General features: G+C 35.0%; 1 protein-coding gene across 9 annotated transcripts in view; it reads left to right on the top strand.

The window, feature by feature from the left end:
• Positions 1 to 19,444, top strand: part of LRCH3 (leucine rich repeats and calponin homology domain containing 3) — a 116,029-nt gene that overhangs the window by 30,170 nt on the left and 66,415 nt on the right. For all 9 annotated transcript variants that reach the window (XM_060150422.1, XM_060150426.1, XM_060150427.1 and 6 more), the window contains exons 2-4: positions 12,031 to 12,175; positions 13,784 to 13,910; positions 16,999 to 17,104. In XM_060150422.1, coding sequence (XP_060006405.1) covers positions 12,031 to 12,175; positions 13,784 to 13,910; positions 16,999 to 17,104 — 378 coding nt within the window. The remainder of the gene's footprint in view (positions 1 to 12,030; positions 12,176 to 13,783; positions 13,911 to 16,998; positions 17,105 to 19,444) is intronic.

Raw genomic sequence — 19,444 nt, forward strand, 5'->3', positions numbered from 1 at the left:
AAGGAAAAATATGTAATACATTTGAATGATATGTAAAAATAAGTGAGGGGAGAAAAATTTAATTAGAAAATTACAGGAATATATACACATATGTATGTGTGTAAATATATATATGCCCTTTCTTATCAAGATTTAAGATTAATACTTAGTGATCTTTATTGTCATATACCTCTTCAACTAACATGTTTCACTACAGATAGCCACATGTATTTATGGTGATTTAAATCCTTTAGATAACCTCTGTACCTATCATGATATGGCAGGTTATAGTTTTCTTTAATTGTTCTGCCAGAGCAGAACTAGGGTGCCCTTTTCTCCAGCCTTCAATAGCATTTTTTTTCCACTGCCCTCCAGCCTCCACTAACAGGCACTGGGAGGCCCCTTAGGGCCACTGCCTGCTGCCTCATTTTAAGCCAGTGCCAGATGTTTTATTGTTACACACCACTTCCAGGTACCAATTTCTGTTTTGTTTTTCAGTTGCTGTATAACAGACGGCTACAAAGCTTAGTGGCTTACAAAAAAAACCCAACGGTCATTAATTCTGAAACTTCCCTTGGGATTGGTGGTTTTCCCTTTTGCCCCCTACCCCACAAATCTAATGCTACAGATGTTGCTGTTACACGAGGGTGAAAAATAGCTGATTCTAGAACTGGGGCACAGAAGTTGCAAGATAAGCCTGGAACATCTTGCTGTGTCAGAATATAAGGAAATGCTAGGGACTTCCCTGGTGTCTCAGTGGTTAAGAATCCGCCTGCCAATGCAGGGGACATGGGTTCAAGCCCTGGTCCGGGAAGATCCCACATGCCGCTGAGCAACTAAGCCCGTGTACCGCAACTACTGAACCTGCGCTCTAGAGCCCGTGAGCCACAACTGCTGAGCCCGCATGCCACAACTACTGAAGCCCACATGCCTAGAGCCCATGCTCTGCAACAAAGAAAAGCCACTGCAATGAGAAGCCCATGCACTGCAATGAAGAGTAGCCCCCACTCACCACAACTAGAGAAAGCCCATGCACAGCACCAAAGACCCAGTGCAGCCAAAAAATAAATAAATAAAATTTAAAAAAAAAACGAAATGTGAAAAAAAATGAAGATGGCGTATCAAAAAGCTATAGGAGCTAGTTTAAAGGGGAGATCTCCTAATCAGGTCTGGGTCATAATGGATTATAACATTGAATAAAATGAAAATCCATGAGTCTATGCAGCAAACAAGTCAATAAATCAATGTACATCTATTTTTTAAAATAGGAAGGTATAAATTAAAAACATTTTGTACTTCAAAATGGAAAAAAGTTTCAATGTCATTTTTGTTTTTAATAAATTTATTTTTTTGATTTTTGTCTGCGTTGGGTCTTCATTGCTGTGCACGGGCTTTCTCTAGTTGTGGTGAGTGAGGGCTATTCTTTGTTGTGGTGCACAGGCTTCTCATTGTGGTGGCCCCTCCTGTTGCAGAGCACGGGCTCTAGGAGCACGGGCTTCAGTAGTTGTGGCACACAGGCTCAGTAGTTGTGGCTCGCAGGCTCTAGAGCGCAGGCTCAGTAGTTGCGGTGCATGGGCTTAGTTGCTCCGTGGCATGTGGGATCTTCCCAGACCAGGACTCGAACCCGTGTCCCCTGCATTGACAGGCAGATTCCTAACCACTGCGCCACCAGGGAAGCCTCCCGATGTCATTTTTTATATACCTTAACCACTCTTTCTTATGGTTGTAACCTATCTCAGCTTTTTTTTTAATTATAAGTACTTATCTATGGTTTGATACACATAATAGTTTTTCCCTCAAGAGTTGGCTTTGATTCATTTTATCTAACACTTTCTTTTTTGGAAATAAATTTTCAATCCAGGTTATGTAGTATTTTTAAAAAAATCATAAAGGTAAAATTGTGATTTGGTCCTTTATCAGTATATTAATTACGTTATTAGTCTTACCATAGATGAAGCTGTGTAAGATGGAGGACAGGATTCTTACTCATTTCTGATTCTGGAGTTTTTGTTTCATTCATTTATTTGATCTTTTTTTTAAATAAATATTTTATTGAGTACCTACTATGTGCTATGGCACTACTAAGTGCCAACTATACAGGGTTGAACAAAACAGACATAGTCCCTACTCAGTGAATATTTGCTATGTGAATCTAGAGTGATCATTCTTGTGCACCCCCCATTAATATTAAAGATTCTTTTTACTATTTTTTTAGACTTTTCTCTTTAGACATATTATTTTTAAACTTAAACTAGATCTGAGATGAGTTTAACTTTGAGGGTAACTTTTTTGTAAATTAGGAAAATAATCAGGCATTTGATTGCAAACAAAATGTCTTAAAACTTTTTCCATTGAAATATTTCTTTTAGTTAATTGAAACTTCCATGGTACATTTTTTAGCGAAAATTTTTCTCATATTTTTATCAGGCCAAAATAGGCTTTTTCTGCTTTGTTCAACTGAATAATACATCCAAGGGCTATGCCAGAGTGGTATAGTTGTTGGCTCATATTACTAGCATTAGCAGAAAAGATAATGGCTGGTGCAAGACCAAGGCCACATTCAGGATATGATACATAGAAGTAACTTAATAGCTTAATTGCATAGTTGCTTATTATCCAGTTTGTGGCTGGTTACAATACTTGGCAAATCTCAGTTGAGCTTGCAATCTGGAAAACAGCCTACAACTGACTACACTGACACAGAGATGGAAATTTAGGGGGCTTGTGTGGCAATAACTAGTCTTATCTGTATGTGTGAAAGCAAGTTTACTCTAGTGACACAAAGATACAGTTACCTCTCTGCTTATTTAACCTCACTGAAAGATAAGGAAACTATTTTAAACATTTTAATGTAAATCTTTAAATAAATGTTTTCTACCTTCTTTGCCTTGTAAAAGTAGAGTATACTGAAAGCAATATTCTTTTTGGTGACCAAAGATCATAAATTATTGTATTGTACTCTGTAATATTTTATTGCAGAGTACAATACCCTGAAATTAGGGGGATGGGTGTTATTTGTTTTTGCTGTATGGCTGTCAGCCTTTTGAAACTGGCTTTATGCGTGTGTGCCTCTTTGCATTTTACAGTATATGAAGTAATTTTCCATGCATTGTTTGATTTGATTCTTAGAACAATTCTAAGAGGCAGTGACAAAGAGATGAAGAGAAACGGAGAGGCCCAAGAAACTGACAATGTTTGTTAATAGAATTAGATTAGGGGAAAAAAAGAAAGGTGTCAGGATGCTTCCAGAATTCTGACTTAAGCAACTGGATAGACAAAAGCATCATGTACTGAGATAGGAAATACTGGAAAAAGAATATATTTGCAAATATATAACATTGGCATTGGCATTGGCATTGTGTGTGAAGTTAGCCCTCAACAGCTAAAAAGTCTTTTTTCCCTCTATGGAAAAACATGAGGTAGTTTCAAAGCATTCAGTTTACATACAAACTCAGGACACTGGCTATAAATGAGAATTTCCTACATCAATTTAGTTACCAGGACAAATATGGTTAAATTTTATATCAGTCTTTATTTCCTTTGTTTGAACTTTAATGATTAATAAAATTGGAAATATCAGTCAGTGGTCTAGCTGAGCCCTTTGCTGTTTTCAACACAATTGAGATTCTGATAGTAGGAAGGAAGGAAAGAGCATAGATATTCAAAGGGCAATGAACTACATTTGTCATAAATAACATGACCTTTTAAAAAGTCCAAATATATTGGGTAATTATGTTAAATATAGAGTGCTTCAGTTAAAAGATTAAGATTGTCAGACAATGAAAAGAAAGCAAAATCTACCTATGTGCTGTTTATAAGAAACACATTCAAAGTGTAATGATCCAGAAAGGTCGAAATTAAAGAATAGGAAAAGGTACTCTGTAGAAATATTGACTGTGTTAGTTTTCTATGCTGTATAACAAGTTACACAAACTTAGCAGCTTAAGGAACTTCATGGTTTCTTTGAATCAGGAGTCTAGGCACAGTTTAGACTAGTCTGCTGCAAGGCTTCAGTCAAGGTGTTGATCAGGCCTGAGTCCTCATCTCGAGGTGTGACGGGGGAAGGATCTGCTTCCAGTCTCCCTCAGGTTGTTGGCAGAATTTATTTCCTTGCAACTGTAGAATTCACAGCAGCTTATTTCTTCAAATTTGGCAACAGAGATAGGACAGATCAGATAGACAGTCCTAACCACAGGAATGACATCACATCATCTTTGACTGCAAAGTTAGTTACTTTTGAAGTCCCACCTACACTCAAGTGGAGGAGGGGGTATTATACAAGGGTGTAAAAAGGGATCATGGGAGTCACATTAAAGTAAGTCCACCAAACCAACCAAAAGAAGACATCTCAAAGCAAATTACAGTACTGGGAATGGAAGAAGTAACTTAAGAATTATAAAAAGTTTGATTTATCAGGAAAGTAATAATTTAAAATTTGGGGGACTTCCCTGGCGGTCCAGTGGTTAAGACTGCATGCTTCCACTGCAGGGGGCACGGATTTGATCCCTGGTGGGGGAACTAAGATCCCACATGCCACACGGCATGGCCAAAAAAAAAATTGATAGTAATAATAATAATTTAAAATTTTGTAGGTACCTAATAACAAAAGTCCAAAATACATAAAGAAAGGGTTAAAGAATTAAAGAGAGAAATAGATACATAGCAATAAAAATGAAAGACTAATATACCCCTCTCCACATAGCAATAAAAATGAAAGACTAATATACCCCTCTCTCTCAGCAGTTGATAGAAAAAACTGACCAAAAAAAAATCAGGACGAGCCTTGAACAATGCAGTTAAACAAATGTGACCTAGTAGACATAACTAGAACATTATGCCAATGTAGAATAAATATTCTTGTCAGACTCACATGGAATATGTATAAAAATGGACCATGTGCTGGACCGTAAAGAAAATAAACAAACGAGAGGATTGAAATCACATATAGCATGTTCTTTTACCATATACAGTTGTTAGAAATCATTAACAAAAAAGATAAGTAGAATATCATTATATGTTCAGAAATTAAGGAATTCATTTCTAACAGAATGAGATGAAATCATAACGGAAATTAGGAAATATTTTCTAATTGAATATTCTAATTAAAAAATGTATATATAAAGACTCATGAGATACAGCTAAGGCAGCACTTAAAGGGAATTTTATAAAAGCTTTAAGTGCATATTTTTGGAAAGAAATAAGTCTAAAAATTATTGAGCTAAGCCTCCATCTCTATAAATTAGGAAAAGAATAGCACAACCCCTCTCCCCCAATGAAAGGAAGATGATAAAGGTAAGAACAGAAATTAACAAAATAAAAACTGTACAATGAATAGGGTTAACAAAGCCAGAATGGATACTTTGAAAACACTAATGATATTTTCAAATCTCTGATGAGATTGCTCAAGAAAGAAATAAGGTACAAAAACCGAAGTCAGAAATGAAAATAGAGCCATCCCCACAGATGCTGTAAACATTAAAAAAATAAAGAAGATATTATGAACAACTTTATGCTAATAAAATGGAAAATTCTGATGAAAATAGCAAACTCCTAGACTGTAATAACTGAAAACTGGTTCAAGAAAATATATATAAAACTTTAATAGTCTTATTAATATTAAAGAAATTCAGTCAATAGTGAAAAATCTTCCTTTAGGGAAAACGTAGGCCCAGGTGGCTTCACCAGTGAATTCTAAGAAGCTTTTAAAATGAAATCATTTGAAAGCTGTATAAATCCTTTCAGTCAATAGAAAAAGAGGGAATACCCCCAAACTAATACATCATGACTAAATTTATTTTATCCCAGGAATACAAGATTTAACATTAGAAAGTAAATTTAATATCATACTGATAGAATAAAGTTTTAATAAGGAAAAAAATCAGTTCTACACGAATGGAATAAATAATAGTGGAATAAAGAGTAAAATTCGATATTAATGTAGTAAAAGATTAAAATCCTATGATCATCTCAATAGATGGAGAAAAAGAGATTGATAAATATGACATTTGTTACTGATAAAAAACTCCTAGCAAACTAGGAATAGAAAGGAATTTCCTTAATCTGATAAACAATATCTACAGAAAACCTTTGAAATTGGGAACAAGACAAGAATACCTTCAATTACTGCTTTTATTCAACATACTAGAGGTCCTAGCCAGCACTGTAAGGGAATTAGATGGTAGATAGATAGATAGATAGATAGATAGGTACGTACGTACGTACATACGTACGTACGTACGTACATATCAGAAAGGAAGAAACAAGCTTTCATTATTCACAGAACTAGGTAATCGTGGATTTGGAGCTATCCAAATGAATCTACAGATAAATTTTATAGACTAATAAAAAGATTTATCAAAGTTGCCAGGTACAAAATCAATATATTGAAATCAATTTTATTTCTATGAGTAACTAATGGTTAGAAAATAAAACTTGAAAAATATATATCATTTATAAAATCATAAAGACCTGTGAATAAATCAAGTAAAGGTGTCATCTTTTCCCAAATTGATGTTTGATTCAGTGCAATCTCAGTAAAAGTTCGAACAAGTGTTTTTATGAGATATAACAGGCTCATTCTAAAACTTACAAGGAAATGCAAAGGACCTAGAAAGCCAAGACACACTTGAAGAACTACAAAAAGGAAGGAATACCTGTCCTACTAGAAGTGATGTAGGAGTACATCACTCTACTAGATTTCAGGAATCATTGTAAGCTATAGTAATTAAGATTGTGTAATATTGACATAAGAATATATAAGTAGTGCAATGGAACAGATTAGAGAAGCCCCCAAACAGGCCCATACAAATGTAGGCACCTGATATATGACAGGTGTTATAGGGAAATAGTTGGGGGGGGGGAGGTGATGATCTTTTCAATAACTGTCACTGGGATAAATGGGTATCCCTGTAGGAAAACATGAAATTGGCCTCCTACCTCACATCATACTAGAAAATAAATTCCTGGTAGATTAAATGTCAGACTCTAAAACCTTTAGAAAAGAATATCTTTGTGACCTTGGAGTAGGGAAGGATTTCTTTTAAAACTGCAAATACCACTAACCATAAAGGAAAGGATTAATGAAACATTTTACTCTATTAAAATTAAAGACTTTCATCAGAAGACACCACAAAGACTGTGAAACTTCAAACTACAGAGTGGGAGAACATATTTGCAACACATATAACTGATAACAGTCTCATATTCAGAATTTATAAAGATGTCCAACGAACCAAAAGACTTGAGCTGGTACTTTACAAAAAGAGAAATCTAGATGGCTAATAAACATATGAAAAGATGTTGTACCTCATTAATAATCAGGGAAATGAAAATCACAATGAAATGCCACTGTATAAAAATCTTTAAAACATAATAAATATTAAAACATCTCAATAACAAGTATTAGCAAGGATATGAAGCCACAAGAACTCTTTGTACATTGCTGGTAAATGTGTAAATTGGTACAACCTCTTTGGAAAACAATTTGGCATGCTCTTTTGAAGTTGATGATACATAAATCTTATTACACAGTATTTTCTCTCCTAGTTCAGTGTGTAATCGAAATGTTCATCAGTAGTAGAATGAGTAAATAAATTGTAGCATGTTCATATAGAATAGTATGAAGACAGTGAAAATGAAGGAACTACTGCAGTATGCAACTACATGAATGAATCTCAAATGTTGAGAGAAGGTCACAAAAGAAAACACATAAAGTATGCTTCTACTTTTAGAAAGTTGAGAGGTGTGCTAGGCAGAATTATGTTCCCCCCACCTTAGGATGTAGAGTGTAGGGATTAGTCTACATCCTAATCCCTATAACCTATGAATATGTTGCACTACATGGCAAAGGGGAATTAAGGTTGTTCATCAGCTGTTCTTCAAATAGGAAGATTATCGTTGATTATTTGGGAGCAGGGAGAGATGAGCAAATCAAAGGATCCTTAAAAGTGGAAGAAGGAGGCAGAAGAAGGAGACCCACAGAGATGGCAGCATCAGAAGGACTCCACCTGATATTGCTGACTTGAACATGGAGGAATGGGGCTATGAGCCAAAGAATGTGGACAGACTCTAGAAGCTGGGAAAAAGAAGAAGACAGATTTTCTCCTAGAAGCTCCAGAAAGAATGAAGTTCTGCTGACACTTTTTTTTTAATAAATTTATTTATTTTATTTTATTATTTATTTTTGGCCTCATTGGATGTTCGTTGCTGTGTGTGGGCTTTCTCTAGTTGCGGCGAGTGGGGGCTACTCTTCATTGCGGTGCGTAGGCTTCTCATTGCGGTGGCTTCGCTTGTGGAGCACGGGCTCTAGGCGCCTGGACTTCAGTAGTTGTGGCACACAGGCTCAGTAGTTGTGGTGCACAGGCTCAGTAGTTGTGGCGCACAGGGTCAGTAGTTGTGGCGCACAGGCTCAGTAGTTGTGGCGCACAGGCTTAGTTGCTCCTTGGCATGTGGGATCTTCCCAGACCAGAGATCAAACCCGTGTCCCGTGCATTGGCAAGCAGATTCTCAACCACTGTGCCACCAGGGAAGTCCCTAAGGAGCAGTTTGTAATTGAAATTAATTTCTTTCATTTCTTCAGTTTTTAAAATCATACTAACAATTTAAATAGGAATTTATAAAATAATTTTTGTTGTATTTTGTATTAAATAAGTTATTTACCATGTGATTCTGTAGGAAATTTTTTTTTTTTAAGGGAGGGCAGCAAGCGTGGGTGACAGTTTACAGCTGCATCTTTTTTTTTTAAGCAGAGGTCTTCTTAGAAGCCCATATGATTTAAATTTATTTATTTATTTATTTATGGCTGTGTTGGGCCTTCATTTCTGTGCGACAGCTTTCTTTAGTTGTGGCAAGCAGGGGCCACTCTTCATTGCGGTGCACGGGCCTCTTACTATCACGGCCTCTCTTGTTGTGGAGCACAGGCTCCAGACGCGCAGGCTCAGTAATTGTGGCTCACGGGCCCAGTTGCTCTGCGGCATGTGGGATCTTCCCAGACCAGGGCTCAAACCCGTGTCCCCTGCATTGGCAGGCAGATTCTCAACCACTGTGCCACCAGAGAAGCCCTGTAGGAAATTTTTATTTGTAAATATTTGATGCCCTCTGTTACCTGGGCTTTAACTTTTTCCTAATGAATACAATATGGGGAGGCATTTTGGTAAGATGGTGGTCTTTCCCAACTTCAATTACTAACTACTACTTCAGAGTGAAGCAACTTGGAGGCTCACAGGCTGGTGGGACCTGTAGGGAATATGTGAGTCTGGGGGATATACTGGGATCCAAATGAAAATAAGAGACAAAAACCTATGGCAGTTATCAAAACTTTTGAGTTCTCAGGAAGAACTGTGCCCCAGAGGGGAAGCTTAGTTCCAGTGCATCATGGAGCTTGCTTCCACTGTTTTGATGTTGAATGCCATTCATGGTACTCTAGCAGCTTGATCTGAGCTCCAAAGATGAGGCAAGCCATGAATTGGCAAAGGAAGATAATTCATTTAAAGGAACTCCAGCAGCCAGAGAGGATGAACACGGATTACATCTAGAAGAAGTGACTTCAATGAAATAGAACTATTCGAAGAGATAGATGACAAGTTTAACAAATAAAACAAAACAGAATGTTCCAGTAATCCCGCTCCTGGGCATATATCCAGAGAAAACTCTAATTCGAAAAGATACATGCATGCACTCCAGTGTGCATAGCAACACTATTTATAATAGCCAAGACATGGAAGCAACATAAATGTCTATTGACAGATGACTGGATAAAGATGTGATGTGTGTGTATGTATGTATGTGTGCGTGTGTGTGTACACACACACACACACACACACACACATACACACACACACAGTGGAATATTACTCGGCCGTAAAAAAGAATGAAATAATGCCATTGCAACAACATGAATGGACCTAGAGATTATCATACTAAGTGAAGTAAGACAGAGAAAGACAAATATCATATGATATCACTTATATGTGGAATCTAAAAAAGTGATACAAATGAACTTGCTTACAAAACAGAAACAGACTCACAAACGTAGAAAACAAACTTATGGTTACCGAAGGAGAAAGGGGAGGGAAGGGATAAATTAGGAGTTTGAGATTAGCAGATACGAACAGCAAGGTCTTACTATATAGCACAGGGAACTATATTCAATATCCTGTAACAAACTCTATTGGAAAAGAATCTGAAAAAGTATATATATATCAAGTTTTATGAATCACTTTTCTATTCACCAGAAACTAACACAACATTGTAAATCAACTATGCTTCAATTAAAACAAAACAAAACAAAACTAAATTATCCTGAGATTCTCAAGAGAAACAGGGTGACATGCTTCTAATCATAGCATGAAAGAATTAAAAAGTGAGGGGAAAAACTTTTCTATATATTAATTTAAGGAGAGAATGATTACTGTTGAGACTCAGATTCGTGGTTTGGAACATTAAGTGGAAGAGTATATCAAAACAGAAAAAAAATATAAAGAAGGAGAAGGAGCAAATGGAGGAGATGCAACAACTAAAGGTATAATAGAGGAGAATTTCTCTGGTTTAAAGAAGGATTGAAAGAACCAACTGAGTTCTGGACCAGAGTGTTAATTTAAGGGTGGAGGGAGACAAAGAACAAGCTGCTTACAAAGGAAAAATAATCAGATATGTGCTGGACTACTCAGTGTGACACTGGAAACTAGAAGATAGTAAAGTAACGTCTACAGATCACCAAGAAAAGAATTGTCTATATATACCTAGCTGAAATATCATTCACTTGTTATGGTGAAAGCAAGGTACTTGCAGATGTGCAGGAATTCAGATCCTCCATCTAGGGAAAGTTAAAGGATTCTCACCAAATAATTCTCAACAGAGAATTTAAGAGGCAGAAGAAGAGAGAAAACAGTAGAGATCAAATGAATCTCACAGTGTATTTAATTAAATCTAAATGGTTAATGATAGAGTGACTGTATTTCAGCATACATCTTTGTCCTCTTCATTTTCTGAAAGTTTGCAGCTGATGGAAAAGCTTGATTTGTCTCAGGTTCTGTCCCTTTGGCAAGACCATAAATGATGTTCTGTTCTTCTAATGGGGGGCATATACTTTCTGATTATCTTTTTGTAAAGATAACAGTCATTAATACTCAATTCTGGATCCATTAATTCATTGAGAGTTGCAAAATGCTATATTCTAGCATTATTTTTCATTTATAGCTAGAACACTTATATAAAGATGCTTCCCTTTATCTATTTGGCTACTCAGTGATACAGTTCACATAGGGAAGGCAAGGTAAATGTTTGCTTCCCCCCCCCCTTTATCAGCTTACAAGGTAATTAATTGGTTCTTTATCATCTTTTGGGGAGGATAAATTCAGTAATATGTGATAGATTTCAATTCGCTGCAATTATTATTATTGTTTTTCGCTGCAATTATTATCTTTATTGAAGCTCAGATTATCTCATCTTTAGCCAGTGGGAGCAAAGATGGTTCCTGAGTGCTTTTGACATGACAGTGATACTTTTTTGTTTTTGCGGTACGCGGGCCTCTCACTGTTGCGGCCTCTCCCGTTGCGGAGCACCGGCTCCGGACGCGCAGGCTCAGCGGCCATGGCTCACGGGCCTAGCTGCTCTGTAAAGAAAGGGGCAATATTTTTTTTTGTTTTGTTTTGCTTCGCTTTTCTGAAAACCTTAGAATGTTGTCTGAGCTTTTGGGAAGGTGGATTTTACGGATCCATTTGTTTTCTAGGATATTTGGTACTTAGCATGATCTGTGATGTAATTTTTAAGCTGGTATTCCTTGCGATTTATGTTACTTGCAAAGAATAATGGTTTTATTTTTTAGTATGTGTAGAGACCCAAAAGGAATCAGCATTTCCCAGCAACAGGTATAGAGGCATATGTTAAAATGGTTTATTCAATCATTTAATATTTGAATATTTAATCTGGACCAGTCTCCACAATAGGAGCTCTAGGAAATTCAAACAATTATGAAACCTGCTTTTTTATTTAAAATTTCAGTAAAATAAGTTCCAAGGATTGATTTTAAACTTAATTTATTTTTTCTTTCAGATCTGTCACGAAATCGCCTCTCAGAAATTCCCATAGAAGCATGTCACTTCGTTTCTCTTGAGAATCTCAATTTATACCAAAATTGTATTCGGTATATACCAGAGGCAATTCTAAACTTGCAAGCTCTAACGTTCTTAAATATTAGGTAAGGATTTTTTCTTTTTAATTTTTAGTTTTGTGTGATCTTTTCAATTTTCCTCTTCCCTTTCACTAAAATTTACATTATCTGGGGAATTCCGTGGCGGTCCAGTGGTTAGGACTCCATGCTTCCACTGCAGAGGGCACGGGTTCAATCCCTGGTTGGGAAACTAAGATCCCACATGCCATGCGGCCAAAAAATAAAAATAATAATTAAAAAACAATTTATATTGTCTGTTTATATCAGCAGTATCTCGACATATTCTTAGACTAAATTAGCAGTATTTTCTATATCCCTCTAGTTTCTCCCTTTGTCTTTGTGTTTGTAATAATTAACAAACTCTAAGAGACATTAGCCTAATAGACTTGGAGCAGTCTTGTAGCAGTGGTTTTCCGATTACATTTTCAAGTAAGCTTCATCAAATGAGAATAGTACATCTGAAATTACTTTGTTTGGTTTTTGTGATTACGTATTTTTGTGTACTAAGTTCTGAATATATAAATGCATTTATTCAACTCACCTACTCCATTTTTTCACATCTTACAAGAATTCTTTTGTTATTTTATTTCATTATAAAAGTTATAAATGTTGACTGGAGAAGATAAACAAATGTAGAAAAGTAAAGGAAATTCATCAAAATGTTGTGTCTGAGTTATATAATTATAGGTGAACTTTTACTTTTTTGTAGGCTTTTAGTCAAATTTTTAAATGAGTTTTTCCCCTTCTCATTAAATATCCTTTGGAAATATTTTTATATGTAATCATTTTAATGCACGGTTTATATATTTCTGAAACTCATTTTCCCTCTCAGATATTTATTCTCTCAGTTTTTTCCCATGATCAAAGTAGCACTAGTAGACAGTTTTGTATGTGAATGTCTAATTATTAGATTTTAAAAGTTTTAAAGGCTTATGATCTGTGTTAGTAAAATCATCAAAGATCTTGAAAACGGGGGGGGCAATTGTTACTAAGGATTAAGATGTTAAATCTGCATAAGTAAAATTTTAACTTATTTTTATCCTAATGATAGATGTGTTTTTTACTTTCAGTTCTGATTTGTATATTTTTGTATAAATAAAAATTCCTTACCTATCCTTCAGTTAATATGATACATTTGAAATCACAATCTGTCCCTTATTTCCCATAGAATTATATTTGGGTCGTTTATGTACATTTGGTTATAATAATGTAATGATGAGGGAAGTAAATTACAGACACTTTGTATATAACTCTTTGGAAGGAAGAGGAGAGGATGTTAGTTATCTACCCTATTTTAAAATCATTTTTTCCTATATAAATTTAATAAAATAATAATATGTTTTGTTTATATGGCACTTCATTATTTACAAAGGAGTTTTGTGGTGCAAGAGTCCTGTAAGCCCTGTGATTTACAGATGAGGAATCTGTGTAGGATGCAGATAAATTAAATGCTGTGCCTAAAAACACAAAAGCTGACAAGTGAGGAAATGAAGACTTGAACTCAAATCTAATATCCTGTTTGTTCCTTGCAAGACTTAACTTTGTTAGTATACTTAGTATAGAATGAGAAAGATGGCAGTTTTTTTCCTTGAGTGGTGGACTCTGACTTTTCTCTTTTTCTACTTACCCATTTAGTCGAAACCAGCTATCAACATTGCCAGTACACTTGTGTGATTTACCATTGAAAGTCTTAATTGCTAGTAATAACAAATTGGTCTCACTTCCAGAAGAAATTGGACATCTCAGACATTTAACAGAACTTGTAAGTTAATATTTCATTTTTTGATTGTTTTGTATATATGTGTGTGTGTGTGTGTGTGTGTGTGTGTGTGTATATATGAGTTTCAGAAATATATAAACTGTAATACACACACACACACACACACACACACACACACACATACTCTTTTGTGTTTTTGAGTTATTTTCAAGTACTGATAATGAAGTTTTACTGATTGATGAGCTCTCAAGTGCTTCAACACAGAATTAGGAAAGAACTGAAAGTGCAAGTCTTATCAAAGTCTAATCAGGTTCTAATGAATATTAAGTGATTTCTATGTTATTAAACTTTTGAGACATAATTTAATAAAGGGTTTGAATTTTTTAAATTAAATCTTGTTAATAGCATCAATATTCTGATTTTTGGTTAGTGCCTATAGGGAATGGGCAGTACAAAGGTCAGGTTTACTTTTTTACCTTATAGGCTATCTTTAGAACCTAGCTCCCACTCTAAAGTGAGCTATTCTTTATATTTTCTAAGAAGCTTAACCTTCACCTACCACTTCTTGTTATTCTTGAGTGCTTTTGTTCTGGGCATGGGAATAAGACTTTTCTTATTTAATCACCACAATAACATTATGAATTGTTATCATCATATTATAGCTGAGGAAACCAGCACTCAAGATAGGTTAAGTAATTTGCCAAAGGTTCCAAAGGTTCCATAACTGAAGTAGAATTTGAAACCAGTCTACCTTAACTCCAGAACCTATGATTCCTATTTCTGAAATGGTAAAATACAATTATGTCCATTGAGATTTGGGAGTATAATTCCATGTAGGTTTATTAACAAAGATGTATGTACATCATAAACAAAAAATAAATACAGTTGGCCTTCTGTTTTTGTAGGTTCTGCATCTGTGGATTCAACCAACGGTGAATCAAAAATATTTTTTTAAAAAATTTTCTGGGAATTCCATGGTGGTCCAGTGGTTAGAACTGTGCACTTTCACTGCCAAGGGCGTGGGTTCGATCCCTGGCCGGGGAACTAAGATCCCACAAGCCATGCAGCATGGCCAAAAAAAAAGAAATAAAATTTTTTTTCCAGAAGTCTCTAAAAAGGAAAATTTGAATTTGCCATGTGTGACAATTATTTACATAGTGTTTACCTTGTATCAGGTATTATAAGTAATCTAGAGATGGTTGAAAGCATACAGGAGGATGTATGTAGGTTATATGCAAATTATGCACCATTTTGTATGACACTCGAGCATCCATGGATTTTGGTATCCTCGGAGCCAATCCCTTGCAGATACTGAGGGACAACTGACTGTACACATAAAAGTCTAATTGGACCACATGTTGGGTCACTTTTTTTTTTTCAGGTGGATTATGAATATAAAAGGTCACATATAAGAACTCACAAATATATTAAATTTAGAGTCTAGATACTAGACCACTATTTAAACTTTCTGTTTCTAGTTATTGAATCCTAAATGCTTTAAAGATAGATATGTCTCACAGAAGGTGCTTTTAGCTTTCTATGAAAGAAGTGAGTTGTTACTTCAGTCATAAAAAACAGCTTGTGGCAGAGTAAAAATTAATAATCGTAATGCTCCTGATTCCCTCGTGGGTCTTTCTGCAGCATCCTTATTGCTTCTTTTCCTTTTTTTTCCCTTCATTTTTTTTTTTTAGTGGAAGTAAAGTGCTGTCTTTCAACATACATAATTTCTGAGAGAGAGATTATAGATTGCTATTCCCTTCTGGTTCAGACTCAATCTTCCTATCCTTTCGACTTCTTTATTTATTTATTTTTGGCTGCATTGGGTCTTTGTTGCTGCACACGGGCTTTCTCTAGTTGCAGCAAGCAGGGGCTACGCTTCATTGCAGTGCAGTCTCTTGTTGTGGAGCATGGGCTCTAGGCATGCGGGCTTCAGTAGTTGTGGCTTGCGGGCTCTAGAGTACAGGCTCAGTAGTTGTGGTGCACGGACTTAGTTGCTTCGTGGCATGTGGGATCTTCCTGGACCAGGGCTCGAACCCATGTCCCATACATTGGCAGGTGGATTCTTAACCAGTGATCCCTTGACTTCTTTTAGAACCCTTTTAGCTTTGATACCTAGAGCATTGGGCTAAGAAGTCTAGCTTCTGATTCTACTTCAATCATGAATGGGTAGGAAAGGTAAAAATAGTATTATTTCTTTCTGAGAATATTTTGGGAAAATTTAAAAATAATGTCTGAAGCTTATTGAAGTTTTTTGTAAGTGGTCTTTTCTAATAACAAGTCTCAGTATTTTCTTTTTATTTATATATTGGAGGAATTTTAAGTGTTACTGTGGCATCTTAGAGCTTTTATTAACCTAGACAGCTTCTTGTTGCTATGCATGGGTTTACAAATTCTGGCTTGTCTCAGAATTATGGAATCCTGAAATTATCAATCTTGGAACCTTGGAGTCAGTCTCTTTTCAGAACCAGTGGAATCAAGCTATTTGCCAAGATACCAGAAGGCCTACCTAATATATGTATTAGAATCAGGTTGATGAGCTGCTAATAGAATAGTATCTACTTTTTCCATAGCCTTTGAGTTATATGTACTTTATTATTTTTCCCTCATGTTCAGTTTGATAAAGAATGATTTGAGTCATCTTCAGTGCATTTTTATTTTATATTCTTGAATAGTTGAACTTGTATTTTGAGAATGGGATTTCCTTTCAAATAATTTTATCATTATAATTTTTATCATAGTTTTGTTTTTTCTTCTAGTTTCTTTAGAACAATATAAAATAAAAATATTGTCCTAAAGATCTGTTTTAATACCTTTTTTTTTAACCTTTTCACCAACATTTTCATTTGATCTGATATTCTAGGCCTCCTGTCCACATCTTAAGTCATTTAATTTTAGTTCTGCTCACAAAATTAATGTAGATCTATATACAGTGTATAGAGTCTGTCAAAAGCCTATACATTTTAAAAATTAAATGCTATTGCAAACTATGGGATTATTCTTGGACACAGAATCATAGTATTTTTTACAACAAGAGGGGTATTATCTTGTCCAACCTCATTTTACAGATAGTTTAAAGCATGCAAGTTTGTAATATTAGTACAATTCTTTACTTTGTATCTTTTTGAAATAGGATGTGAGCTGCAATGAAATTCAAACAATCCCTTCCCAAATTGGTAATTTGGAGGCCTTGCGAGACCTTAATGTAAGAAGAAATCACTTAGTACATTTGCCTGAAGGTAAGAAATTGTGAAATAGTTTTTTTTGTTTTGTTTTGTTTCTTGCCTTTTTATTTTAAAGATCTCTCAGACTGATGGGCACTTCAAAAATGTATAAAAGTTACAGCCAGTATTTGAAATGTAATGGTTTCTTTAATATGTGCTATCTGTTCCGTTGTGGATTTTAAAAGCTAGACTCTTCAGTGAAGAGCTCCAATAACTATTTAACAGTGATTGTAATTTTAGATCCTGTTAACTGATATAATCAATAACTCAGGGTAAGATCACTGGAAATTTCAGTTGGCATAACTACTTAGGAGAAACATAACATGTTTTTGATAAGGGGATAGTTTAGTATAATGAAAATATTCCTGCAGTTAGCAGTGACTGACTTAAAATGGACTTGATTTGAATTTAATAATTTTATCCTTCACTGGAAATGTTCAGATAGAGGCTAATTAACTGTGTGGAGGTGATGTGTAAAATGAATAATGAATGGAGTGAGAGACTGCACTAGGAGACTGGTTGTCTTAGGCTGACTATAAGTTCTGGTACATGTATTTGAATGATAAAAATGATTAAACAAATTAATTAGGTATAATTGATCAATCGTTCAAAAATATAAATTCATGAAAGAGAAAGCTACAAGAGAAAGTGAAAATGGTGAAAATCATTATTTTATTAAATCAGAATATATATTTCTTTAATTTTATTATGTAAAATTTCATATCTAAATGAGAGCAATGAATCACCCAACTACATCAGTCATTAGCTCATGGAAGTTCTTGTTTCAGCTCTACTCCCGTCCTCTTTCTCTTGCTCTGTCCTCTACATTAACTTGAAACAACTTCCAAAAATTCATCTATAAACATTTCAGAATGTCTGTCTCAAAGATAAGGAATCTTTAGAAGATGTTTTCATGACAGTGATTATCTAGGTTCTTCTACAAAATACGACTTTTAATGTACAGTAAATATTGAATTAACTAATGATGCTTTTGCTGCATTGTAGAATCCAGATGTTTATACCAATTTGATCCTGTATGATACTGAGTTCTAATATACTAGTGTGTGTAGCTTTGACATTTTTTGATCCCGAGTAAGCATCTCAGAAAGTGATTTTCATTCCACTTTTATACATTTACTGCAACCATACTACCCAAAATCCTGCATATCTTTCCCCTCAGTAGGCTTGTCCAGTAACCTTTATACCTTTTATCTTCAGAGCCTTCCTCATTTCCTCCTGGTTCTGCCTTCTACCACCTCAGCAGGGGGAATGCAGGCCATTAGCAGGACCGACCAAAATCATGACTGACATATAACTCAAAACTTCTATCAGGATTACCCCTCTACTCAGGACCCACCTACTGTGGTTGATCTTTAAAGGCTTACTAATACAATAATACTGACTTAATATGAAATTAAATAATCAAAACAATTGAGGTTTTGGTGAAAATGAAAATCGGGGATTTCAGATGATGATTGCAGTCTGATAGTTTTATCATCTAATTTATTTCTCTACCTTATTTTGAATGCATATTACCAAGAAAATTGTCACACAGATAGTTTGAAATTTTTTTTGTAGACTTATCTTGTAATCTCAGCATACTCAGTTAAACTGAGATGACAGGAAAGCTTCATCCAACACCTACACAAGTTAGTGTGGAAGTTCATGTTCCTTGGTGATCTCTAACATATTACAGTTTGGTAGATAAAGATATTACATCTTTTGTTATATTGTCATTTTGATTTTAAATTAATTTTAATTTTTATCAAATACATTATTCAAAAAGTCAAATAGTAATAAAAAGCTTAAAATAAATAATAGCATTCTCCTGCCTCCGTCATTCCTCTCTCCAGTTTCAATGGCCAGAAGCATATACCTTCAAGTCCTTTGACTCTTTCCACTACTATTTGCTGACACAGTTCTAAGTGATCTGCTTTTACAGCTATTGCTGGATTTATCAACTTTGACATTTTGTTTTTATTGTTGTTTTTCTAGAGTTAGTAAGTCCTTTTTAAAAATTTACTTAGCTTTTTATGTACCTGTGGCTAATCCTCCCTCTTTTTCCAGCAGCCTTATTAGTCAAACCAATCAGATTATGTATCTTTCTTTTTTTCCCCTGAATATCTCCCTCATTGAACCTTTTTTCTTTCTCTTCCAGTCTGGACTGGTTGTTCTCTGTTATTTTCTGCCTAGCTTTTCTTCTTCTTTGCTGAACTCTTATTCCTCTTATTCCTGGACTTCATGTCTTCTTTCTTACTTTTTTTTTTTTTAATTTCAGCTTTATTGAGGTATAACTGACAAATAATTCCTCTTTCTTACTTTACTCCCTTGTTTTGCTAAAAGGGCATCTTCTAG

This window comes from Lagenorhynchus albirostris, chromosome 5 (genome assembly GCF_949774975.1).
Source record: "Lagenorhynchus albirostris chromosome 5, mLagAlb1.1, whole genome shotgun sequence".
Taxonomy (NCBI): domain Eukaryota; kingdom Metazoa; phylum Chordata; class Mammalia; order Artiodactyla; family Delphinidae; genus Lagenorhynchus; species Lagenorhynchus albirostris.